Source organism: Lepidochelys olivacea (genome assembly GCF_965140295.1).
Source record: "Lepidochelys olivacea isolate rLepOli2 genome assembly, chromosome: 20".
Lineage (NCBI taxonomy): Eukaryota > Metazoa > Chordata > Testudines > Cheloniidae > Lepidochelys > Lepidochelys olivacea.
In genome coordinates this window covers 20,124,291-20,144,042 of record NC_140430.1, presented here as the reverse complement: position 1 = coordinate 20,144,042, position 19,752 = coordinate 20,124,291, and the positions used below count along the sequence as shown (strand labels likewise).

The following is a 19,752-nucleotide window of genomic DNA, read 5'->3' as shown; positions in this document are numbered from 1 at the left end:
GAGGTGAGCTGGGACGGGGAGACGCTGGTGGGTGCAGAGTTGGTGCCTATGCCTCCTCCCCCACCCCACAAACCGCATCTTCTGCCAGGGTCTGGAGCCCTTCGTCCAGCCGTCGCTCCTTCCCTACCCCTGGTTTGTCTCCTCTCTGCCTCAGACAGCTCAGCAGAAAACCCCCCTCTGCAGCCCCCGCCGCCCCCTTGAATCCCATGGTCTGCCGCAAGGGCCTTGGGGGTCTCAGCACTTTCCCCTCCCAGCTCTTTGCTGAGGTTCCTTTTCCCCAGGCTTCTCCCCTGCTGACCCCAGTGGCCTGGCTTAATCCCACGTTCCCTTTCCAGTTGACGAGCCCCATTTCCCATTACAGGGCCAGGCCACCCTGTGACAGGCCCATTGGTCTGACCAAGCCCAGACATTCCTCGGTTCAATGGAAAATCACTTGACCCAAACTCGGGGAAACGTCCCTCCTGCCACACGGACCCCACGATGCTGGGGGCCAGAGCTGCGGCCGGGGGACGCCTTCCACACTGTCCAGCAGAGGCAGGCAGCCAGGCATCAAGGCGTTCACAAAGCCACTGGCACCATGCACCCCAAAGGTGTGGGGCACGGGGGGAGGCTGGCCTAGCTGGGCAAAGCGATGGAGTCTGGGGGGTTAGCCCAAATTTGGAGGGGGCTGCACTGGGGTGCATGCGACAGGATCTCTGAGCCATGGTGCATGCAGGACCCCTGCCTGCTGGGGCTGGAGAAAGCAGATCCTGGCCGCGCAACCCCCACGCCCGCCAGGGGCGTTCTCCACTGGCTGCCGACGCCCCGCCACACAGCAGCTGCGGAAACCATGGCCTGCAAGCACCCGCCGCGAGCCCCGCAGTGCGACGGCCAGGCCCAGCTGGCCTCCCTTTGCCGACCATTGAAAGCCCCCAGTGTTTATTTGTTACAGCTTTACGGACCCGCCCCGCCCAAGCCCTATTCAAGAGACCGTGTCTCCGCACACGCACTGCGCCCGCCACCTCGCTGCCTGGCTTAGCACCGCCGGGGACCAGCATGTGTCGATGTGTAGCTTGCTTCATTGCCCCCTGTGCTTCACCCACTCCGGGCTCCTTTCCCATCGTCCCACGCCAGGTGCTGTCTGTTGTGCCCGGGCACAGCGGGCGGAATGCCCTCCAATGCCGTGGTGCCTAGCTATGGCACTTGCCGCAGGGCCCTCGAGGGACAGGGATGCCAAGCCGGCCCCTTGTGCCAGCTGTTCCTGGCTGCTGGGGGTGATAGCAGGGTCCCCCAGCAGGTTGGCTGGAGGGTCCTGCTCAGAGGGAGATGGAGAGCCCAGTGCCTCCTTCCAGGCGGGCCTGGGATCTGCACTCCCACCGGACACGCACGTGTGAGAGAGCAGACAGGTGGCTGAACAAGGCAGCCCAGGAATGCTGGTAAATAATTCAGCCAGACAGCTGATAGCGTCTCCAGATCATACCCAGGAACGCGGGCAGGGGCCGGGATGGGGGGGAGCGGCAGAGCTCTCTCAAGGGCGTCCAGACCCGGAACCGCTCCAGTACCTCTGGGAAATCCACCTCCCTTGCCCAGCGCTGCCTGGCTGCACCTTTCTCCTGAGCCCAAACCGGCCTAACCAGCTCTCCCGAGCCACCCCCCAAAGCCACGCCGGGGAAGGCAGCTCGCAGGCAGGGAGCTCAGAGCCAGCGTGAGGCGGAGGGAGAGATTTGATGATGCCGCGCCGTTGACTTGGCGAGCCGGACGGCGGAGTGGCGGCAGTCCTGCCGAGCAGTGCCCCCCAGCTGGACGGGGGAGGGGACCCCGCCAGGGGTCTGCAAGCCTCACCCAGGTCCTGGCCCCCTGTCCGTGCCTCCCCCCCCCACCCCCGGTAGAGTCAGCAGCAACGGTAGCAGCGGTAAGTGGAGGATGGAAGGGACCGACTATCGCGGGTGCCTGTGAGCTGGGGACTAGGGGGCGAGGGAGCCGCAGAGGGAGAGAGAAGGGTGCGTGGCCTCAGGGGATAGGGACCGATCCCTCCCCAGGCTCCCTCCTGGGCTTTGACCTCAAGGCCGCCAGTTCAAATGCAGCCCAGGGCCAGGCCGAAGCGCCCGGCCCCTCGTTGGGGGAAATTGGCTGGTCGGGTCTCAGGCCAGGTCCCCGTGTTGACAGAACAACGAGTAGGAGTTAACCAGGCAGAGAGGCCAAAGTGCCAAGCGGGCCATGGAACCTGAGCGCATGCCTGGGGGGCAGCCGTGTGCACCTCAAAGACAATGTGCACAGGGCTGAGCTGCCCATCGAGGGGGTCCGCCTGGCAAACTCCTTCCCCTCTCTCCGCTCAGCCCTGCTTTGCTGCAGGGACCGCTCCCCCACTCGACGCCCCCCGGGGAGGTTGCTGGGCGGCGCAGGGGAAGGATGCTGTGCTCAGAAAGGGACGCAGACGATCTCGAAACCTGGGCAATTCCAGACCCTGCCTCAGCGGAGCCCTTTATGACTCTGCGCCTGGGGCCCCTGAGGAGTGCATTGCAGGTCCTGGGCCGGGTCCCCGGCTGCTGGACCCCCAGCTAAGGAGTAGGGCATGCTCCTGGCGCTGGTGATCTCTCGTTCAATCCCCTGCCCAGGGCTCCTACAACACACACCCATTAGAAGTTACAGCCACTCCAGGATCTTCCCCCTTCAGCTGCTGTCCCTAGGAAGGAGCAAATCAGAAGTAATTAGTCTGAAGGCCTTGGAGCCCTGGCTATGTGCCCTGCGGGGGAACGTCTGGGAGGAGTGGTTGACTACCAGAGCATCATACCAGGCCGTTGAGTGGAACAGGTTTCGGGGGACACTCCCTCCTTGATGTCTGGGGTGCCCGGGAGCCCTGCCAGGGCTGGGGATGGCTAATGACACCCTGCTAGTCAGGGCTAGCCCTTGGGTTGGGCTCTCTGCTGACAGCTGGCCGGGGTAAAGTGCCGTCGGCCCTTAGGGCTCTGCAAATAACCACAAAGATTCCGCTCTCGCTTGTTAAGCCTGTGGTGTGGAAGGGATTGGGATCCCCATTTATCTGACTGGGGAACTGAGGCACAGAAAGGCCAAGGGGCTTGCTGAGCATCACCGTTAGTGAGCTGGGAATAGAACCCAGGAGTCCTGGCTCCCAGGTCTTTGCTCAGGGCTCCAGGCTGGGCGGCCTCCCGGCACCTTTTGTACCTTTAATTCCAAAGGGGACGGGTGCCAGGCAGTGCCATGTGGAGCTGTTTGGACAGAGGGCTCCCACTGATGTCCCTGGGGAGAGAGCCCACCTGGGCTCTCCGCTGCACTCACTGGCGGTCACCTGGATGATGGAATTGGGTGGCCCTGCCTGTAGTGAGTTTGACAGGTCTCAGTCCAGTTCAGCAAATGGGCCTCGGAGCCCAGACTGCCCTCAGCCCCAAGAGAAAGTCCTTCCAGGGGTGCGTAGCAGCTGTGTAACAGCACACAGCAACCCCACGCAGGCATGGCTCACCCAGCACCAACATGCAGCCACCTCTGGGGTGGGACATGGCAGCTGTGTAACAGTGCAGAGCATTGGCAGAGGGGGACAGTGAGTAGAAACAGAAGGAGATTTGCCTCTTCTGAGGCTGCTGACCGAGCAGAGAATTCACTTAGGATAGGAACAAGGACAGGAGCCAGGGTAGCCTGTTGGCTGGAGTGTGGGGGCCTCTGGCTCGCTGCCTCTGTGGCTAGGTCTATTTGCTTGAATACACAGGGACTTCACTCCCTCTGGCCCTTCCCTTGCTCCCACCTCAGCTCTGGCAGCCGGTCTGTGGCTGGGGGCTGTCAGTAAAGCAAATGGGTTTGAATTCGATTAGCAGCTGTGGAGAGGACTAAAATAAAACGGCAGGATGGAGGAGAAACAGAGGGAGCCAGAAAGAAAAAGACAAGGAGAGGGAAGGATAAACCAGGGCCCGGATCTTAAATGTCTCTGTGGATTCTCATCTTGAAGAATCTCTCTATATAGATACAGATCACTTTGTGCAACAGTGCAATGCAGCCACTTCTGGGGTGCGGCATGCCAGCTGTAAAACGGTACTCAGGAATTTTGTACAGGGATCACTCACCCAGCACTGAAATGCAGCTGCTTCTGGGGTGGGACCTGGCAGCTACATAAAAGCACACAGCAATGCCACACAGGGCTGGCTCACCCAGCATTGTCATGCAGCCATCTCTGGGGAGCCCGTATGTAGAAATGGACCCTGTATGCATTGGAGTGTGTATGCATGGGGGGAACGTAGCATGCGTGGGGGAAGAGATGAGTTAGGTGGAACGAGGGATATGGCCCCATTCCACTCCCTTTCTCCCTGCTGTATGCTGACCCCGTGCCTGCCTCCTGGGACGTGTCCACAGCCCCCCTCCCGCCCTGGGCCCCCTCCAGCCCAGCTCCCTGGCATCCGCTTTCCCTGATCCTGCAGTTTGCCAGCGTCCATTATTAACCTGGCTGCTGATCGGCGTGGGAGGGCGGGGGCTGGACAAGATGGCCTCAAGTAACCTCAGGGGCAAAGGGACCCAGCTTTGATCGGATACTGTCCCTCCCCCCCCCCCCTTCCCTATGACCATTTCCCCACAGCTCTCCCTGCCAATGCCTGCCCTGAGCCATCCTTCTGTGGGGGTGGAGGGAGGGGGCGAGTATCAAAGTCCTGCCAGGCTAGCTTATTTCCCTCAGGGAACTGGTGTAATCTACCAGCTCTTTTGCTGATAGAAGCTGCTGTAACCCACCCCAGAGGCAGCCGTATTTCGGAGCTGGGGGAGCGATCCCTGTACCGTGTGGCTGTGCTTTGGAATACAGCTGTTCTGCCTTCACTGGGGGAGTTTGCCCGTACGGCTGCTCTGGTCTAGCTCTGCTGGCAAACCCTTTCTAGTGTAGACAGGAGTTCCTAGAGCGGCGCTCAGCCAGCATCTGGGCCCCTGTGTGTGGGGGGGTCCCAGTGTGTCTATGTGTCTCGCAGTGCGTGTGTGTCTCTCAGGCTGTGGGTATGTCTACACTGCACCATGAACCCGAGTTCCGACTCAGGTTTGAGCCCAATCCCCCTTCCGTCCACACTCAAATCAGTCTGACTTGGGCCAGGAACCCCTTGGGACTTGGGCCCGTGGCCCCTGCCAGGAGGGTGAGACTCGGGGCAGAGCCCTGTCACTGTGCAGTGTGGATGCAGGTCGAACCGCAGAGCTGAGCCGGAAGGTCGGCGGAGCACAGTGTGGACCCGTTAGCGAGGCCGTGAGACCCGGGTCTGGCAAGTGTGATCCTGCAGCGTCGCCGGACGCCCAGGCACGGGCACGGAGCCAGCCAGTCCCCCAGCGCGGATCCCGCTGTCCTCAGAGCTCCTCAGCGTCTGTCTGTCCATATCCCGGCGCAGCTGCGCCTCAGCGAGTGTTGCGGGGGACGCCCAGAGGAGCTGGCGGCTCCACTCCCTTCCCCTCCCAGGCCCCGCCGGCCTCACACTGTCAGCCCTTCACACCGTGTTTGTTTGCGTGTCTATGACCCCCCGCAGACCCAGGCACCTGGGCCGGGTGGTGGGGAGGTGACGCCCCCCCCAGGTGACTCGGCCCCCAGAGAGGAGCAAAAAGGGGGCCCAGTCTATTGCTGAACGTGCTAGGACCTGAAGGGGAACCCCCACCAGGGGAGCTCTGGCCCAGCTTCAGTAACCAGAGCCCCTGCTGCCAAACCCTGTTCCTCCAAACCTCCCAGGGCAGCGGGGCAGGACAGGGTCCCCACTTCATCCCCTTCCAAGCCCTTGCCTCCTGCACAGAGATGGGGGGAGGTTTGGTCAGCTCCAGAGCCGATGCCCATAGCTGATGTGCCCCCTCCCCTGCTCGGCCCCTGCTCTCTGTGCCCCCACACCACAGGGCAAGCTGCATGGGGCAAGGCCCCTCTGCCACACCTTCTTCCAAACCTGGCCCCTCCCCAGAGCAGAGATCCCCCCCACCCCTCCCCATACACACATCAGCCCCTTCCCTGGAATTTTTGCCCAGCAGGGTACCAAGACCAGGATCCTGCCAGCATCCCAAATGCCTGGGGTCCATCTGCCCCTGGCGATGTCCCCTCCAGCCCCTCCCAGTGCCCCCCATATGAGCCAGATGCCGGCTCCGCTCCCCACTCTGCTCTGCCAGCACCGGTACTCCCCTGGGCTCCTCTGCACCACAGGGGCCATGGGGGCCTCTGGGGCAGGGGCAGAGGAAGTGGCTGGGTGCGGCATGGCAGGCTGGCTGCAGTGCCCACCGCTGGGAGAGGCCAGGACCGAAGTAGCCAGGAGCTCGCCCCCCTCCCCGCCCCCAAAGCCAGCACTTCCTGCTGGGAAAGCCCGGGACTGGGATTGCAAACATAGTAACTTGGGTTGCGCTGGGGGGAAAAAGTGCCAGCTGATTTTTGAAACAGGTGTGAAGCCTTGTGGGGGTGCAGAGGGGAGTGGAGCTCCCCCCCGCCCGCAAATGTGGCATGGTCCCAGCTCTTGCTCTCTGGCAGGGGAACCTGAGGCCGAGAGCAAGTTTGAAGTCCCCTTCCGTCCTGTCCAGACTTGCTGCTGAATCCCACAAATGCCGCAGCTTCTCGGCCAGGCAGGAGGAGGGGAAGGGACCCAGAGAGGGGGAATGGGAGAGGGAGGGAAAGAAGGGAAGGAAAAGGAGCACGTGAAGGAGCGATAGAGGGGGCAGGAACGGAGGAGAAAGCTGGTGCCGCTCGACCTTTGGCCATCCCCAGGCTTGGTTTGTCTTTCAGAGGGAAGATGACCGAGAGCTCGCTGTACACGCAGCGCCTGGAGGCCATCGTGGTGAGTGGACCCCTCCCCACCCCCAGGGACCCCAGCTGAGACAGGCCTCGGGCCCCTGGCCGGCATCGCCCCCCCGCCGTCCGTCCTTTGGCTTCCCCTAGTGGAGCCACTTGCCCCGCTCTGGGAGAACCCAGTGAGTCAGCAGCCCAGGGCACATGAGAGGCCCAAGCTGGTGCCCCCGGGGGCAGTGGCAGAGGTCGTGCAGGGGCAGAGGAATCCAATTCGACAAAGGGCAAATATGCCTCCAAGAGCCAGAGAGTGGAGTGGAGTAGCCAGGAGCTCCTGCCCCGCTCCCCACAGTGCCCCCTGCTGGGGGAGACTGGCACTGGACTAGCCCCGAGCTCCCCCCACAGCCAGCCGTCCAGCCGTCCAGCTCCAGGCAACAGGTGCTGGGCGGAGGGGGACTGAGCCCAGTTTCTGGGCCTGCTGGAGCTGAGAACTGGCCTGTTCGTCACAGCAGTGACCTCCTCTCTCTGCAGGCCCATGGGCTGGGCTGAATCCTGGAGGCAGAAAGCTCTTAGCAGCCAGGGGAGTAACCTGAGCCCTGGCTCCCCTCGTCTTGCCCCCCCGCCCCCACCCCCGCCTGGCATTAACAAATGAATTATTCAGCAGGCAGTGGCTCCAGAAGCAGCTTTTCTCTGGTCCAGGCCTTTCAGGCTGAGAGAGGGACCTGGAGGCCTGCCCAGCCCCGGCGCAGCAGCCCGGGACAGGGGGATGGGGGAGAAGGGGAATCGGGCCAGGGGCCGGGCCAGGGCAGCAGGCATGTGGGGGTAGCGATATGCATGGGGCCACACGACATGGACATGGGTGTGAGCAGCATTTGTCACAGGCTTGTGCGCCTGGGGTGAATAGTGTCAGGGACACACGTGTGCACAGAGGGTGTGATGCAGCAGGCGGGAGGCATGTGCACACGGAAGTGACCAGCAACAGAGACATGCGTGTGCACGAGGGCAAACAGCAACTGGAACACACATGGGCATAGGGACATGGAAAGCGGGGGGGGGGGCACACGCGCACTCAGAGAATGAACAGAGGCAAGGGCGCGTGTGGGGAACAGGGTCAGGGAAAACGTGCATGTCCATGGGTGACTAGTGTCAGGGACACGCGTGTGCACTCGGAATGCACAGAAGCAAGGACACGCAGGTGCCGGGTGGGGAACAGGGTCAGGGACAAAACGTGTGTGCACACGGGGTGCATAGTGTCAGGGACACGCGTGTGCATGTGGGGTGACCAGCAGCAGGGACACACGTGTGCATGGGTGAATAGTGTCAGGGACAACACGTGTGCGCAGATGGGTGATTAGTGTCAGGGACACGTGTGCACGGGTGGGGAACAGGGTCAGGGACAACACGTGTGCATGGGTGAATAGTGTCAGGGACACACGTGTGCGCAGATGGGTGACTAGTGTCAGGGACACACGTGTGCACGGGTGGGGAACCGGGTCAGGGGACAACACCTGTGTGCACAGATGGGTGACTAGTGTCAGGGACACACGTGTGCACGGGTGGGGAACCGGGTCAGGGACAACACGTGTGCGCAGATGAGTGACTAGTGTCAGGGACACACGTGTGCACGGGTGGGGAATAGGGTCAGGGACAACACGTGTGTGCAGATGAGTGACTAGTGTCAGGGACACACGTGTGCACGGGTGGGGAACTGGGTCAGGGACAACACGTGTGTGCAGACGGGTGAATAGTGTCAGGGACACACGTGTGCACGGGTGGGGAACCGGGTCAGGGGACAACACCTGTGTGCACACGGGCTGAACAGTGTCAGGGACACGCGGGTGCCCTGGGCCGGGTCTATCCCGTGCCAGCTCCGCAGGGTCCCCACTGGCCGCGGGAGGGTTAAAGCCCCGGCCGCGCACGTGGGCTCCCCCGCCCAGGGCCCTTTGTCCGCGGCTCGCCGCGCCTGGCCCCGCAGGGCGGCGGCTCCAGCCTCGCTCTTGTCGCTCCGCGGCTGCAGGGGCGGCGCAAGGTGCAGGAGCGGATCCTCCGGGCGCGCCGGGAGCTGGAGGAGGAGAAAGTCCGAGCCCAGCAGCTCAAGGTACCAGGATCGGGACTGGGGACGGCGGGGGGACTTGGGGGGAGCTGGAGGATGGGGGGGGGGTGTTGTTAGGGGAGCTGGGGGGTCTCGTGAGGGTGGGCTTTGTGGAGGGGGTTAAGGGACGTGTGGGGGGGGGGTTAGGGGAGCTGGGGGGTCTCGTGAGGGTGGGCTTTGTGGAGGGGGTTAAGGGACGTGTGGGGGGGGTTAGGGGAGCTGGGGGGTCTCGTGAGGGTGGGCTTTGTGGAGGGGGTTAAGGGACGTGTGGGGGGGGGTTAGGGGAGCTGGGGGGTCTCGTGAGGGTGGGCTTTGTGGAGGGGGTTAAGGGACGTGGGGGGGGGTTAGGGGAGCTGGGGGGTGCGGTCTGCTGGGGGTTGGCCCAGCAGAGGGGGTGTCAGGGTCCCTGTGGCTTGCCAGCGTGGGGTGCTGGCTGCTGGGGGATTTGGGAGGTGGTAGGTTCCAGCCAGGCTCCCCTGCCCAGGGACACAGCAGCCCCCTGACCCACACCAGCATCCCCCCAGGGTGGCGGCTACCCGAGCCCCATTGCAGCTGTCCCAGGGCAAAGCCCTTAGCCTTGATGTGGGCTGCGGGGAGCTGCTGTTCCCCCTCGCAGGGCTGGGGGGAGGGGCCATGTGCATTTTGCTCAAGGCAGGGAATCCGCTCCCGCCACCCCACTTTTCCCGCCTGGGGGTCCCCCCGCTCAGGGGGGTTCCGTCAGAGGCCGCCTGCTGCCCGGCTCCTCGGGCCGGGGGAGGTGCTGAAGTGCGTGAGTGTGGGGGCGCGGGCGGGTGTGTGCTCCCGTGTGTGGGGCTGGGGCTGTCTGCGCGTGTGAACGCGCGTTTCTGTGTCCCTGCGTGGGCACATTTACGCATCCACGGGCTAGCATGGCGCACGAAGCCTGCGTGGCAGCGGGGCCAGTCCGTGCATGCGTGTCCGTATGTCCCCGGAGACAGGTCTGTGTACTTGGACACACGTGTGCATGGAGCAGGAGCAATGGCAAGGACACGTGTGCTGGGGGGTGAGGAGCTGTGGTAGAACACGTGGGCGTGTCCACAGCCATGTGGGTGCGTGACCGCACGGGTGCGTGGCTGGCTGTCACTGTGCACACATGGCCTCGACCCAGGGCGTGGCGGGAGGGGCAGGCTGATAGAGGACGCTCTGCTCTCTTCCCCCAGAGGAAGTCCCTGCGAGACCGGTGGCTGATGGAGGGGTCATGCCCGCCCCCCGAGAACGACCCCACCTCCCCGCTCTGGCAGGCACAGTCCCGCATCCAGGAGCTAGAGCAGGATCTGTCCAGGTAAGGGGAGGGCGGCGGGTACGTCACAGGGGAGATCTGCAGCTGTAGCCCTCAGGCCTCTTCCCCAGGAGGGATCACAAAGCATTTTACATGCTTCACCCAGCACTGAAATGCAGCCACCTCTGGGGCGGGGCTTGGCAGCTCTTTACAGCCACACAGCAATGCAGCACTGAGGATTACTCATTCAGCCTTGAGCTGCAGCCACCTCTCAGGGTAGGGCAGGGCAGGGCCGCTGATTAACTCCCACCCAGCAAGCTGCCTGGGGATTGCTCGCTCGATGCTGAAACGCAGCCATCTCTGGGGTGAGGCGTGCAGCTGTTTAACAGCCACACAGCAGTTCGGGACAGGAAGGAAGATGTGTTGGGGATTTTAGGGAAGCAAGGTGGAAGCAGCCAGATTTGGAATTGGGGATTGGCCCCCAAACTTTTGGTGGGGGACATGAGCCCTCCGTACTTCACCCCCTACCCCGTACCCAAGAGCTCCCCTCTCCTGTCTGGACCGGAAGACGCGTGCACGTAAAACGCAGCCAAGGAATCGGACATTTCCAAAGCAGACAAACGGTCTAAAACACAGAAGCTGTCACAAAGGCAAAGTGTGGAGGGAACCAAAAGGACACAGGGCGGGGAGGTGACTGAATGCCGAGTGAGCAGTGCTCCGCAGGATTAAATCACCGCTCAGAACGAGGGACAAGACAAGCCACAGCCGAGCAAGTCACACGCATTGAACTTTTTACCCCTGCCCACGGGGGACCCCCTCCCCGGGGTCCGTCCATCTAAAGGGGCCTTTGAGATCTCTCTGCCCAATCAGAGCTGCTTTCACCCAGCAATCTCACAGCGCTTTGCCAAGGCAGGGGGAAACTGAGGCACAGAGTGACTTGCCCAGGGCCACAGAGTGAGGCAGGAGCAAAGCTGGGAATGGAACCCAGGAATCCTGACTCCCAGTGCCTCCGCTCTAGCCTCTAGGCTTACAGTTGCTCAGACCAGGGCATCCCTCCCCCAGCTCCCCCTTATCCATCGTGTGAACATAAGCTGCTTGTCTTCTCTTTCACGGCCTCTCCCCACCAGACCAATCGTCTCTCATTCACTATTGAGCTGCCAACTCCCGTCCCCTGATCCCAGCCTCTAGCACCGGCCTGGACCCTTTGCAAACCAGCCCCGTGGTGCTTTCTCCCTGCTTGGGAGCAGCTTCCCGTAAACCCCCACCAAGCGCCTCTTTAGCCACCTGCAAATCCCTCCCCTTTGCCAGGAGGCCTGCAACCAACCCGAGAAAGGCCAGGCTGCTGGTGAGCAGACAGCACGGCCTGCCATGCTGTTTCCTTGGCCTGCCGGTAACCAGCTGGTGTCTCTTGTCCCAAACTGAGATCGGAAGCTCTGAGGGCAGGGACTGTCTTTTTGTCCTGTTTCTACAGGCCCTTAGCACAGTGCGGTCGTGGTCTGTGACTGGGGCACCTATGCGTTACCATAATACACCTAATCACAACCAGAGATTTAGCTGACTCTCAAAACCAGAGACAGGGCACCCAGGAGTCCTGACTCCCAGTCCCCCTTGCTCCAACCCCTGGACCATACTGCCCGTGCACGTGAACACGTAACGAACAAGAAGGCTATTGGCAACGTGGTATAATTTCAAAATGCCCATTTATATGGAACCCACCACTTCAACCAGCCAGGTTAGAAAAGCCAATGAAACTGGCGTGCACATGGGAAAAACTGGCAGGGGTGAGTGCGTGTGAACGTACATGCTAGGGAGGAAGACACCCCTTCAGTCTGGCACGTGGAATCGGAACTATTCACCTATGTGTTTAGCCCCTATACCGCTCCCATATAAAGGAGATTTCCCTTTAGACCTGTATTATTATGTGTAGATAGATCAGGGTTCCCTTGCATCAGGTGCTGCCCAGACATAGCGAGGGAGAGTCCCTGCCCCAGAGAGCTCACAGGCTAAATACATAAAGGATGGGAGGGGAAACTGAGGCACAATGAAGGGAAACATCTTGCCAGGGATAGAACCCAGGTGTCCTGACTTGCAGGGGCCTGTGCTTTAGTTTTTGCTCCTGGGACATTGTAAGAGGCCAGTGGGGTTGTACCCCCAACAGGCAGGGGCCAGGGCAAAATTCTACATGGCCGAATTTTGAGCTCGGCTTCTCTGCTTTCCTGCCTGGGAGCCTGGTTGTGGCCGGGGAGCAGGGTCAGCCCTGTGGAAAGGGACCCAGCCTGGGAGCTTTTCTCTCCCCCTCTCTGCAGCCTCCAGTCCCAGATGCAGCAGCTGAATAACCCGGAGCATCGCGGCAGGCCGCAGGAGGCCTTGGAAGATGCTAAGGGGGCAGGGGGCACCTGTGAGGTAATGCAATGGGGCAGGTGGCACCTGCGGGTGCAGGAGGTGGGGGGAGCGCATGCGGCAACAGCCCAGGAAGAGGGGGAGCTGTGGGGCAAGGGGGGGGGCGCACGCCGTTCCCAAGCTGGGGGGGCCTCCCTCTGCGTGCTCCCAACAATTAGCTCCTGGGTGGGCACATGGGGCAGGTAAGAGGGCAGCGGGGGATGGGACGGGTTCAGTCCCCCTGAAGATATGGGGGGGGTGGGGGGTTAGCCCATTGCGAGGGCCTGCCCGTGGGACACCAGCCTGGATGGGCCCCATTGCTTCATCCCTCTGTGGCTATGCAGATAGCACAGCCCGGCTGTGAACTCCCAGCCCCCACCCAGCCCATTCCTGCTGCTCATCCCTCAGGGGCGGGGGGGGGGTGTCAGATCCTTCTAATTACCCCCAGACAGGCCACTGGCCAGCTAAGTCTGCCCCCGCAGCGCGGCTCGTGTTCTCTCCCTTCCCCTGCCTGGGCTGTCTTGTCTCTACAGTTTGTGGCCTAAATTCCTCCCCCCAAGTTCTGTGTCTGAGCCTCTGGCCTCTTTTCAGGACTCCTGGGTTCTCCTTATGTTTCCTTTGGGCGTCGATCGCTTCCTTCTTGGGCTGCAGAAGCAACCCCAGATGAAGCAAAACTGACCCCTGGAAAACAGGAGGCAGGAGCCATTCTGGGCCACCCATGCCCCCCAGTTCCCTCCCCAAGCTGTCACCTCCACCCCCTAAGGCTCCCGTCTCTCTCTTTCAGGCCCGTGGGGCTGGTTCTGCTTCGGCAGGTGAGTTGTTCCCTGTTGGCGGGGAAAGCGGCCGGGTCTGGTTTCCCCAGAAGGTCGTGGATAGGCTCCTTCCTGAGGCTCAGGGGGGCTCGGCAGGGCCAAGGCACAAGGGGGTCGAGGCTCAGGGAATGGGGGCGGTTTGGTGGCAGCCACAGGGCGTGAGCCGGCGTTGGGATGGTGCCGCAGCGTGCAGGGAGGGAGCGGGACCCTGCAACGCAGGCTTGGGGGGCCTGGGGAAAGCCTGCATGCCTGGAAGCCGACCTCGTGGGCAAGAGAGGGGACCGGCCCCTGCTCTGGGGGCTTGTCCCAGGGCAGCCCATGGAGCATCGAGGCTGGTGACGGGGGAGAGGGCATTCCAGTGTAATATTGATAGGGCTGGGACTGAATGTGTCCTGGGGGCTCTGCTCCCCATAGGGGGTCCCTCTGGGGCAGGGCAGAGAAGGGAGGGCGCAGGAGAGCCTGTCTCGGTGATCAACCCAGCCTCCTTTGCCTTCCAACCAACCCCAGGTGGGGGCGGATGTGGCTGTGAGACCGAACCTGCCCTCCGCCTGGCTCCAGTCCCCCCCAAGAGGGCCATGCGAGCGGCAGCCCGGGAGAGCCTGGAGAATGGGGACGTGTCGGGAGCAGGTCAGTGTTCGGACGGGGCGGTGCATGGGGCAGTGCTCCATCGTTCCCAGAGCCCCGGCCCGGGAGCTAGGCCAGCACTAGAGGGCAGCCTGGGGATTCCTGCATGGGAAGGGTTAGCGCAGGGGGGCTGGGAGCCAGGGCTCCTGGGTTCTGTCCACAGCTCTGGGAAGGCAGTAGTGTCTAGTGGTTAGAGCAGGGAGACTAGGAGCCAGGACCTCTGGGCTCTGTGTGGGAAGACTTGTCTAGTGGTTAGAGCAGGGGGCTGGGAGCCGGGACTCCTGGGTTCTGATCTCAGCTGGGGGATAGAAGGTTGGCGCAATGGGGCGATGAGGGTATGGGGAACCAGAACCCTTGGGTTCCTTTCCTGACTGCCACAACTTCCCCAGGTGGCCTTGGACTAGTGTACCATTCCCTGTGGGGCCCCAAAGACACCACGGCTGCCTCTCTTGCCTCTCTGCTACCCCTCCTGGGGCCCAGGGTGTTATAAAAAAAAAACCCCTTACCAGAGACAGTTTATCACCCCCAGATCTAGAGCATGGAGCCCTTAAAATCCCACAACATCTGTTCCATCAGTGTAGCACACACCACGCTCTGGCGGCTTTCACCGCTCCTTGGTTCGCCTTCAGTCCTCTCCTGGCCTTCTGCCAGGCCTGGCACACCAGCCCCACTCTTCCCAGGGGACCCCTTTCCCCCCACTGGGAGTGCCTGCTCAGCTGGGGAGCCTCCGTCACTCCCTCTCAGAGACCCACCCTCTGGCCCTCGGCTCCAGCTCAGTAGGCAACTCCTGCCTTCAGCCTTCCCCAGCCTGGCCAACTCCTCTGCTACCTTCAGCCTCTCCCCAGGGCCCTTTACATCCTCCTGCCAGGATCTCTTCCCTCTCTGATTCTCCTGGATCCCTTATAGCCCCAGTTGCTGCTCCCGCCGTCTTGATTGGCCCAGTTGGGCACACTGCATCCTATGTCACAGGGTGGCTGAGCCCTCCAGCTCCCCTCTGCTGACAAGTCACCTCCCCGTCTGTGCCTCGGTTTCCCCACCAGTCAAATGGGACTGATCTCCCACAGTGCCCACCATGGGGCGTCTTGGTCCAGAGAGGTCTGTGAAGCGCTTTGTAATGGGGGGAGGAGAAGGGGCAAAGCCCACGGACCCCTGAAGTAATGACCACCTTTAGCAGGGGGCCTCCCACTTGGGGACCAGTCTGAAGGATCCCCCAGGTGATGCTGTTGCCTAGAGACCAGTATCTCCTCAGCCGCCTTGGGACAGATCCCCCTCCCCCGGGCCATGCGGAGAGATCCAAGGGGCTGACCCACATTCTCTTTTGCCTTCAAGGTCCCTTTGACGTGGAGGGGATCGGCCCTGGGGAAGGCAAGACTGAAGCCAGCTCTGCTTCTCTGGGAACTCAGGATGACGGGGCAGGAGCCTCTGCCAAGCAGCTGGAGAAGCTGGGCATGGGGAAGGTGGAGATGATCATTAGAAACCACCTGGGCCAGGAAGTGGGCAGCATGGACGCCATCGGGCGGACGTCCCCGGAGACGGAGGGGGAAGCTCCCCGGGGAGAGAATGGGTTGGAGGAGGCTTGGGACGGAAGGATGGAGCAGGAGCTGCAGAGCCCGCCCGCCCTTGCGAGCGACGCCCGGGACGGCGGGATGGAGGAGAGGATGCCCCGGACGGCGGGGCTAGAGGAGAGCTTGGCAAGGCAAGGGAGCAGAGAGGGGCCGGAGGGGGAATCCGGGGTGCAGGAGGGGGAGACGCAGGTCCTGAAGGATGAGAACTGCTGCCTCGATTCCCCAAGGCCCGAGCCGGACGGGGAGCTGGAGGAGCCGATAGGGGTCGTGGAAGAGGGGGAGATCTCGGCCGAGCCTGCCAGAGGAGCCACGGGAATGGAGGAGGCAGAGGCTGTCCAGAGGGCTCAGGGCAGGGCAGCAGAACCAGAGAGGCCAGAGGAGCTGGGACCCACCCAGGGGACAGGCCCTATGTGGCAGGAGCCTGCTAGGGAACAGGAGCGTCAGGTGTCCCCTGGGGCAGAGCATCCCCAGGCTGCAGGGGTGGGAGAAGGAACAGAGACGAAGGCCTCTTTGCAGGACCAGATCCCAGCTCTGCAGGACCAGATCCCTTCCTCTCTTCAGGAGGCTAAAACTTCTCTGCAAGACCAGATCCCAGCTCTTCAGGGACAGACCCCCTCCCACCAAGAAGCTAAAGCAGCTCTCCAGGACCAGATCCCAGCTCTCCAGGACCAGATCCCATCAGCTGTCCAAGACCAGACCCCTTCCTCTCTGCAGGAGGCTGAAGTATCTATGCAAAACCAGATCCCAACTGTGCAGGGCCAGTTCCCATTGTCTTTGCTGGAAGTTAAAACATCCCTTCAGGGCCAGATCCCCTCACCACAAGAGGCTAAGGCAGCTCTCCAGGACCAGATCCCTTCCTCTCTGCAGGAAGCGAATGCATCTCTCCAGGACCAGATCCCATCAGCTCTCCAAAACCAGATCCCATCACCCCAAGAAGCTAAAGCAGCTCTGCAGGACCAGATCCCTTCCTCTCTGCAGGACCAGATCCAATTTATGCAGGACCAGATCCCTTCCTCTCTGCAGGAGGCTGAAGTATCTATGCAAAACCAGATCCCAACTGTGCAGGACCAGATCCCATTGTCTCTGCTGGAAGTTAAAACATCCCTTCAGGGCCAGATCCCCTCACCACAAAAGGCTAAGGCAGCTCTCCAGGACCAGATCCCTTCCTCTCTGCAGGAAGCGAATGCATCTCTCCAGGACCAGATCCCTTCCTCTCTGCAGGAAGCGAATGCATCTCTCCAGGACCAGATCCCTTCTTCTCTGCAGGAAGCGAATGCATCTCTCCAGGACCAGATCCCATCACCCCAAGAAGCTAAAGCAGCTCTTCAGGACCAGATCCCTTCCTCTCTCCAGGACCAGATCCCTTCTTCTCTGCAGGAAGCGAATGCATCTCTCCAGGACCAGATCCCTTCTTCTCTGCAGGAAGCGAATGCATCTCTCCAGGACCAGATCCCTTCCTCTCTGCAGGAAGCGAATGCATCTCTCCAGGACCAGATCCCTTCCTCTCTGCAGGAAGCGAATGCATCTCTCCAGGACCAGATCCCATCACCCCAAGAAGCTAAAGCAGCTCTCCAGGACCAGATCCCTTCCTCTCTGCAGGACGCTAACACATCTTTCCAGGACCAGATCCCTTCACCCCAAGAAGCTAAAGCAGCTTTCCAGAACCAGATCCCTTCACCCCAGGAGGCTAAACATTCATTCCACAGCCAGATCCCCTCCAGCCAAGAGCCAATCCCTGCACTTCACGGGGAGGTACCGCTTACCCCAGGGGAGTTGCCACCTGGCAGAGCACCCGCTCTGGAGCAGGTGCCTGCCCGACCCGGGGAAAGCGTGGCCCTGAAAGGAGGCAACGATGCTGGCCCGGTTTCATCGACTGCAGAAGAAACCACTGAAAACCTGGGGAAGCTCCACCCGGAGCAGCAGCCTCTGCTCAAGGAAGCCTCCAGGCTCTGGACAGGCCGGAAGGCGCCACTAGATCCCATGGCCAGAAGCCCGCAGCCGGGAGCTGGCACCTTGAAGTCGCTGGCAGCCGTGAGCCCAGAGGCCCCGACGTACACGACCGCCTCAGCCAACCCCGGCTCTCCGTGCCAGGGCAGGAACGCCGCCCCCCCCCAGCTGGCAGAGGGGCAGGAGGCGGGCAGACGCAAGCAGAAGACCTGCCAGTGTTGCTCTGTCATGTGATCCCAGCCCCGCCAGCCGCTGGCCGCCCTCAGCGCTGGGATGGGCATCGAGAGCCCCCGCCGGAGACGGGCCGATCAGAGGGACCTTGCTCCAGTGACTGGGGGCCCAGGCAGCCGTGGCTCAGCCCCTGGGTGTTTTAATTCCCCCGGGGGGGGCTGTTCATTTGTACTGCCTGATGTTTTCCTATGGAGGGGTGCCCGGGGTAGGCAGTCAGTTTGGGGGGCGCCTGTCTCCTGCTGGCAGGACATGGCTGCAGCGCTAATTTCACGTCTGGTGGCTTCTGTTCCAAGCCCCTGCATGGAGGGGTCCTTTCCCTTCTGTCCCTGCCACGTCTGCCCCCTTCCGGAGCTCTAAGGGTATTGCGCAAAGCGGGGAGGGAAGGGGGTCTCCTGTTCCTGGGAGTTCAGGGCCCCAGCTCACACTTCTGCACACGCCTGTATACACGCTCGCCCCCCCCGCATGAATGCACACGCATGTACACACGCCCCTGCCCGAATACAAACCTCTGCGGACAAACACGTGGACACGCACCCAGTCTCACGCACACGCCCGAATATACAGACAAGCCCCCAGGTACAAATACAGCTGTAGTCTGGCCCCCTCCCCCCCGACACAATGCTTACCCCTCTGCACCCGCATCACTGCCCAGACAGGTGCGCTCACGCTCACACCCACAGGCCCGACACAATCGCAGGGGCACAGTAGCAGGTGCCTCGCCAGACACCTGCACGCCCCCAGACTTACACGTGCCGGCGTGGCCCCCAGCGACAGGCTTCCTGCCTCACCTCCAGCTGGGCTGGGCATTGCCCAGCTGCCTGCTCCCAGACATGTCTTGCCCGAGAGACCTTTCCTAGAGCCAGCGCTGCGCCAGGAGGGGGCGCCCCCCGCAGGTCAGTGAGGGAGGCATCGGAAACCACCTCCTCCCACGGTCCTCAGCTCAGCCCCTGCATCCTGCCCCTTGCGGGACCGAAACCCCTTTCCCAGCTCTGGCTCGGGCAGCCCTGGAGCTCAGTTAGGGGACAGGCTGGAGCTCTAGCCCCGACCCCTTCCGGCGCATCCCTAGGCAGCCTGGCCCCGAGCCTCGGAGCTATGTCGGTGTCTCTGAGGGTCTGGGCCTCAGATGCCACGGTGATGGGCATCCCTAGAACAGCCCCCAAAGCTGGTTTTGTCTCTGGGCCTTTCCCCCGCCTTAAACCGCCCTTGTTTGGAGTGAGTGTGAGCCAGTCACGCAGGGTAGCCTTGAACCGTCCAGCAGGGTCACTACGGAGCGATGCTCAATTAAAGTCACTTTCAATGGGAAGCCCGCTCCTTGTGACTGTGTGGGGGAGGGTCAGCGAGTGGTTTTCCAGGTGTCGGCCTGCTGGGTTCTGTGCCCACCTCTGCCATTTTACCACTGGGTGACCTGGGGCAGGTCCCGTCCCCTCTCTGGCCTCAGTTTCCCCTCCCACCCTCTTTGTCTCGGTGAGCGTTGCCGGGCAGGGACGGTCTCTCGCTGTGTGTCTGTGTGGTGCCCAGAACAGCGAGATCCCTGACCTCAGTCGGGGTCTGGGCAGCGCCCAGCCGGAGGGGGACTCTGATCTCGGTCGCGGTCTCTGCCCTGAGCTGATAGGCACCAAGCTTGGGGATTGTCCCCATTTCAGAGAGGGGAATGCGGAGCTAGGGAATCCCTGCTCCAACCTGTAAGGTCCCCTCCCTCCCAGTGCTGAGAATAGGACTCCTGGGTTCTGGTCCCAGCTCTGGGAGGGCAGTGAGGGCTAGTGAGTTGGAGCAGTGGGCTGGGAGGCTGGACTTCTGGGTTCTAGCCCCAGCTGTGGGAGGAGAATGTGGTGTAGTGATTAGAGCAGGCCTGGACTGGGAGTCAGCGACTCCAGATTTACACCGCAGAGCATCCTGGGACCTCCAGCTTTGCAGCACTGGTCCCCCCTCTGGGCTTGTCTCCTCAAGTGGGGCTGCCCAGATTTCAGCCCTCAGAGCAGCCCCCAACTGCTTATAGGGGCAGCAGCTCCGAGCCACCATTTACCCCCAGTGCTGCAGTCCAGGCTGAGACAGCGGGAGACCAGAATCACGCCCCTGGCACCTCTGTCTCTGCCTGCACAGACTGTCCCATCACACGGGGCCCTGCTGCTGCCCTGACCCTAATGAAACCTTCCCCCAGGGCCAAA

The 19,752-nt window shown here is 62.1% G+C and overlaps 1 protein-coding gene across 1 annotated transcript; it reads left to right on the top strand.

The window, feature by feature from the left end:
• Positions 1-1,508: 1,508 nt before the first annotated feature.
• PALM3 (paralemmin 3) lies at positions 1,509-18,890 on the top strand. Its single transcript, XM_084610651.1, has 8 exons — positions 1,509-1,891; positions 6,701-6,752; positions 8,718-8,798; positions 9,971-10,092; positions 12,336-12,432; positions 13,193-13,220; positions 13,728-13,847; positions 15,174-18,890. Exons 2-8 carry the CDS (start codon positions 6,708-6,710, stop codon positions 17,588-17,590), a joined length of 2,910 nt encoding a protein of 969 aa, XP_084466777.1. The 5' UTR covers positions 1,509-1,891; positions 6,701-6,707; the 3' UTR covers positions 17,591-18,890.
• The last annotated feature ends 862 nt before the right edge of the window (positions 18,891-19,752 follow it).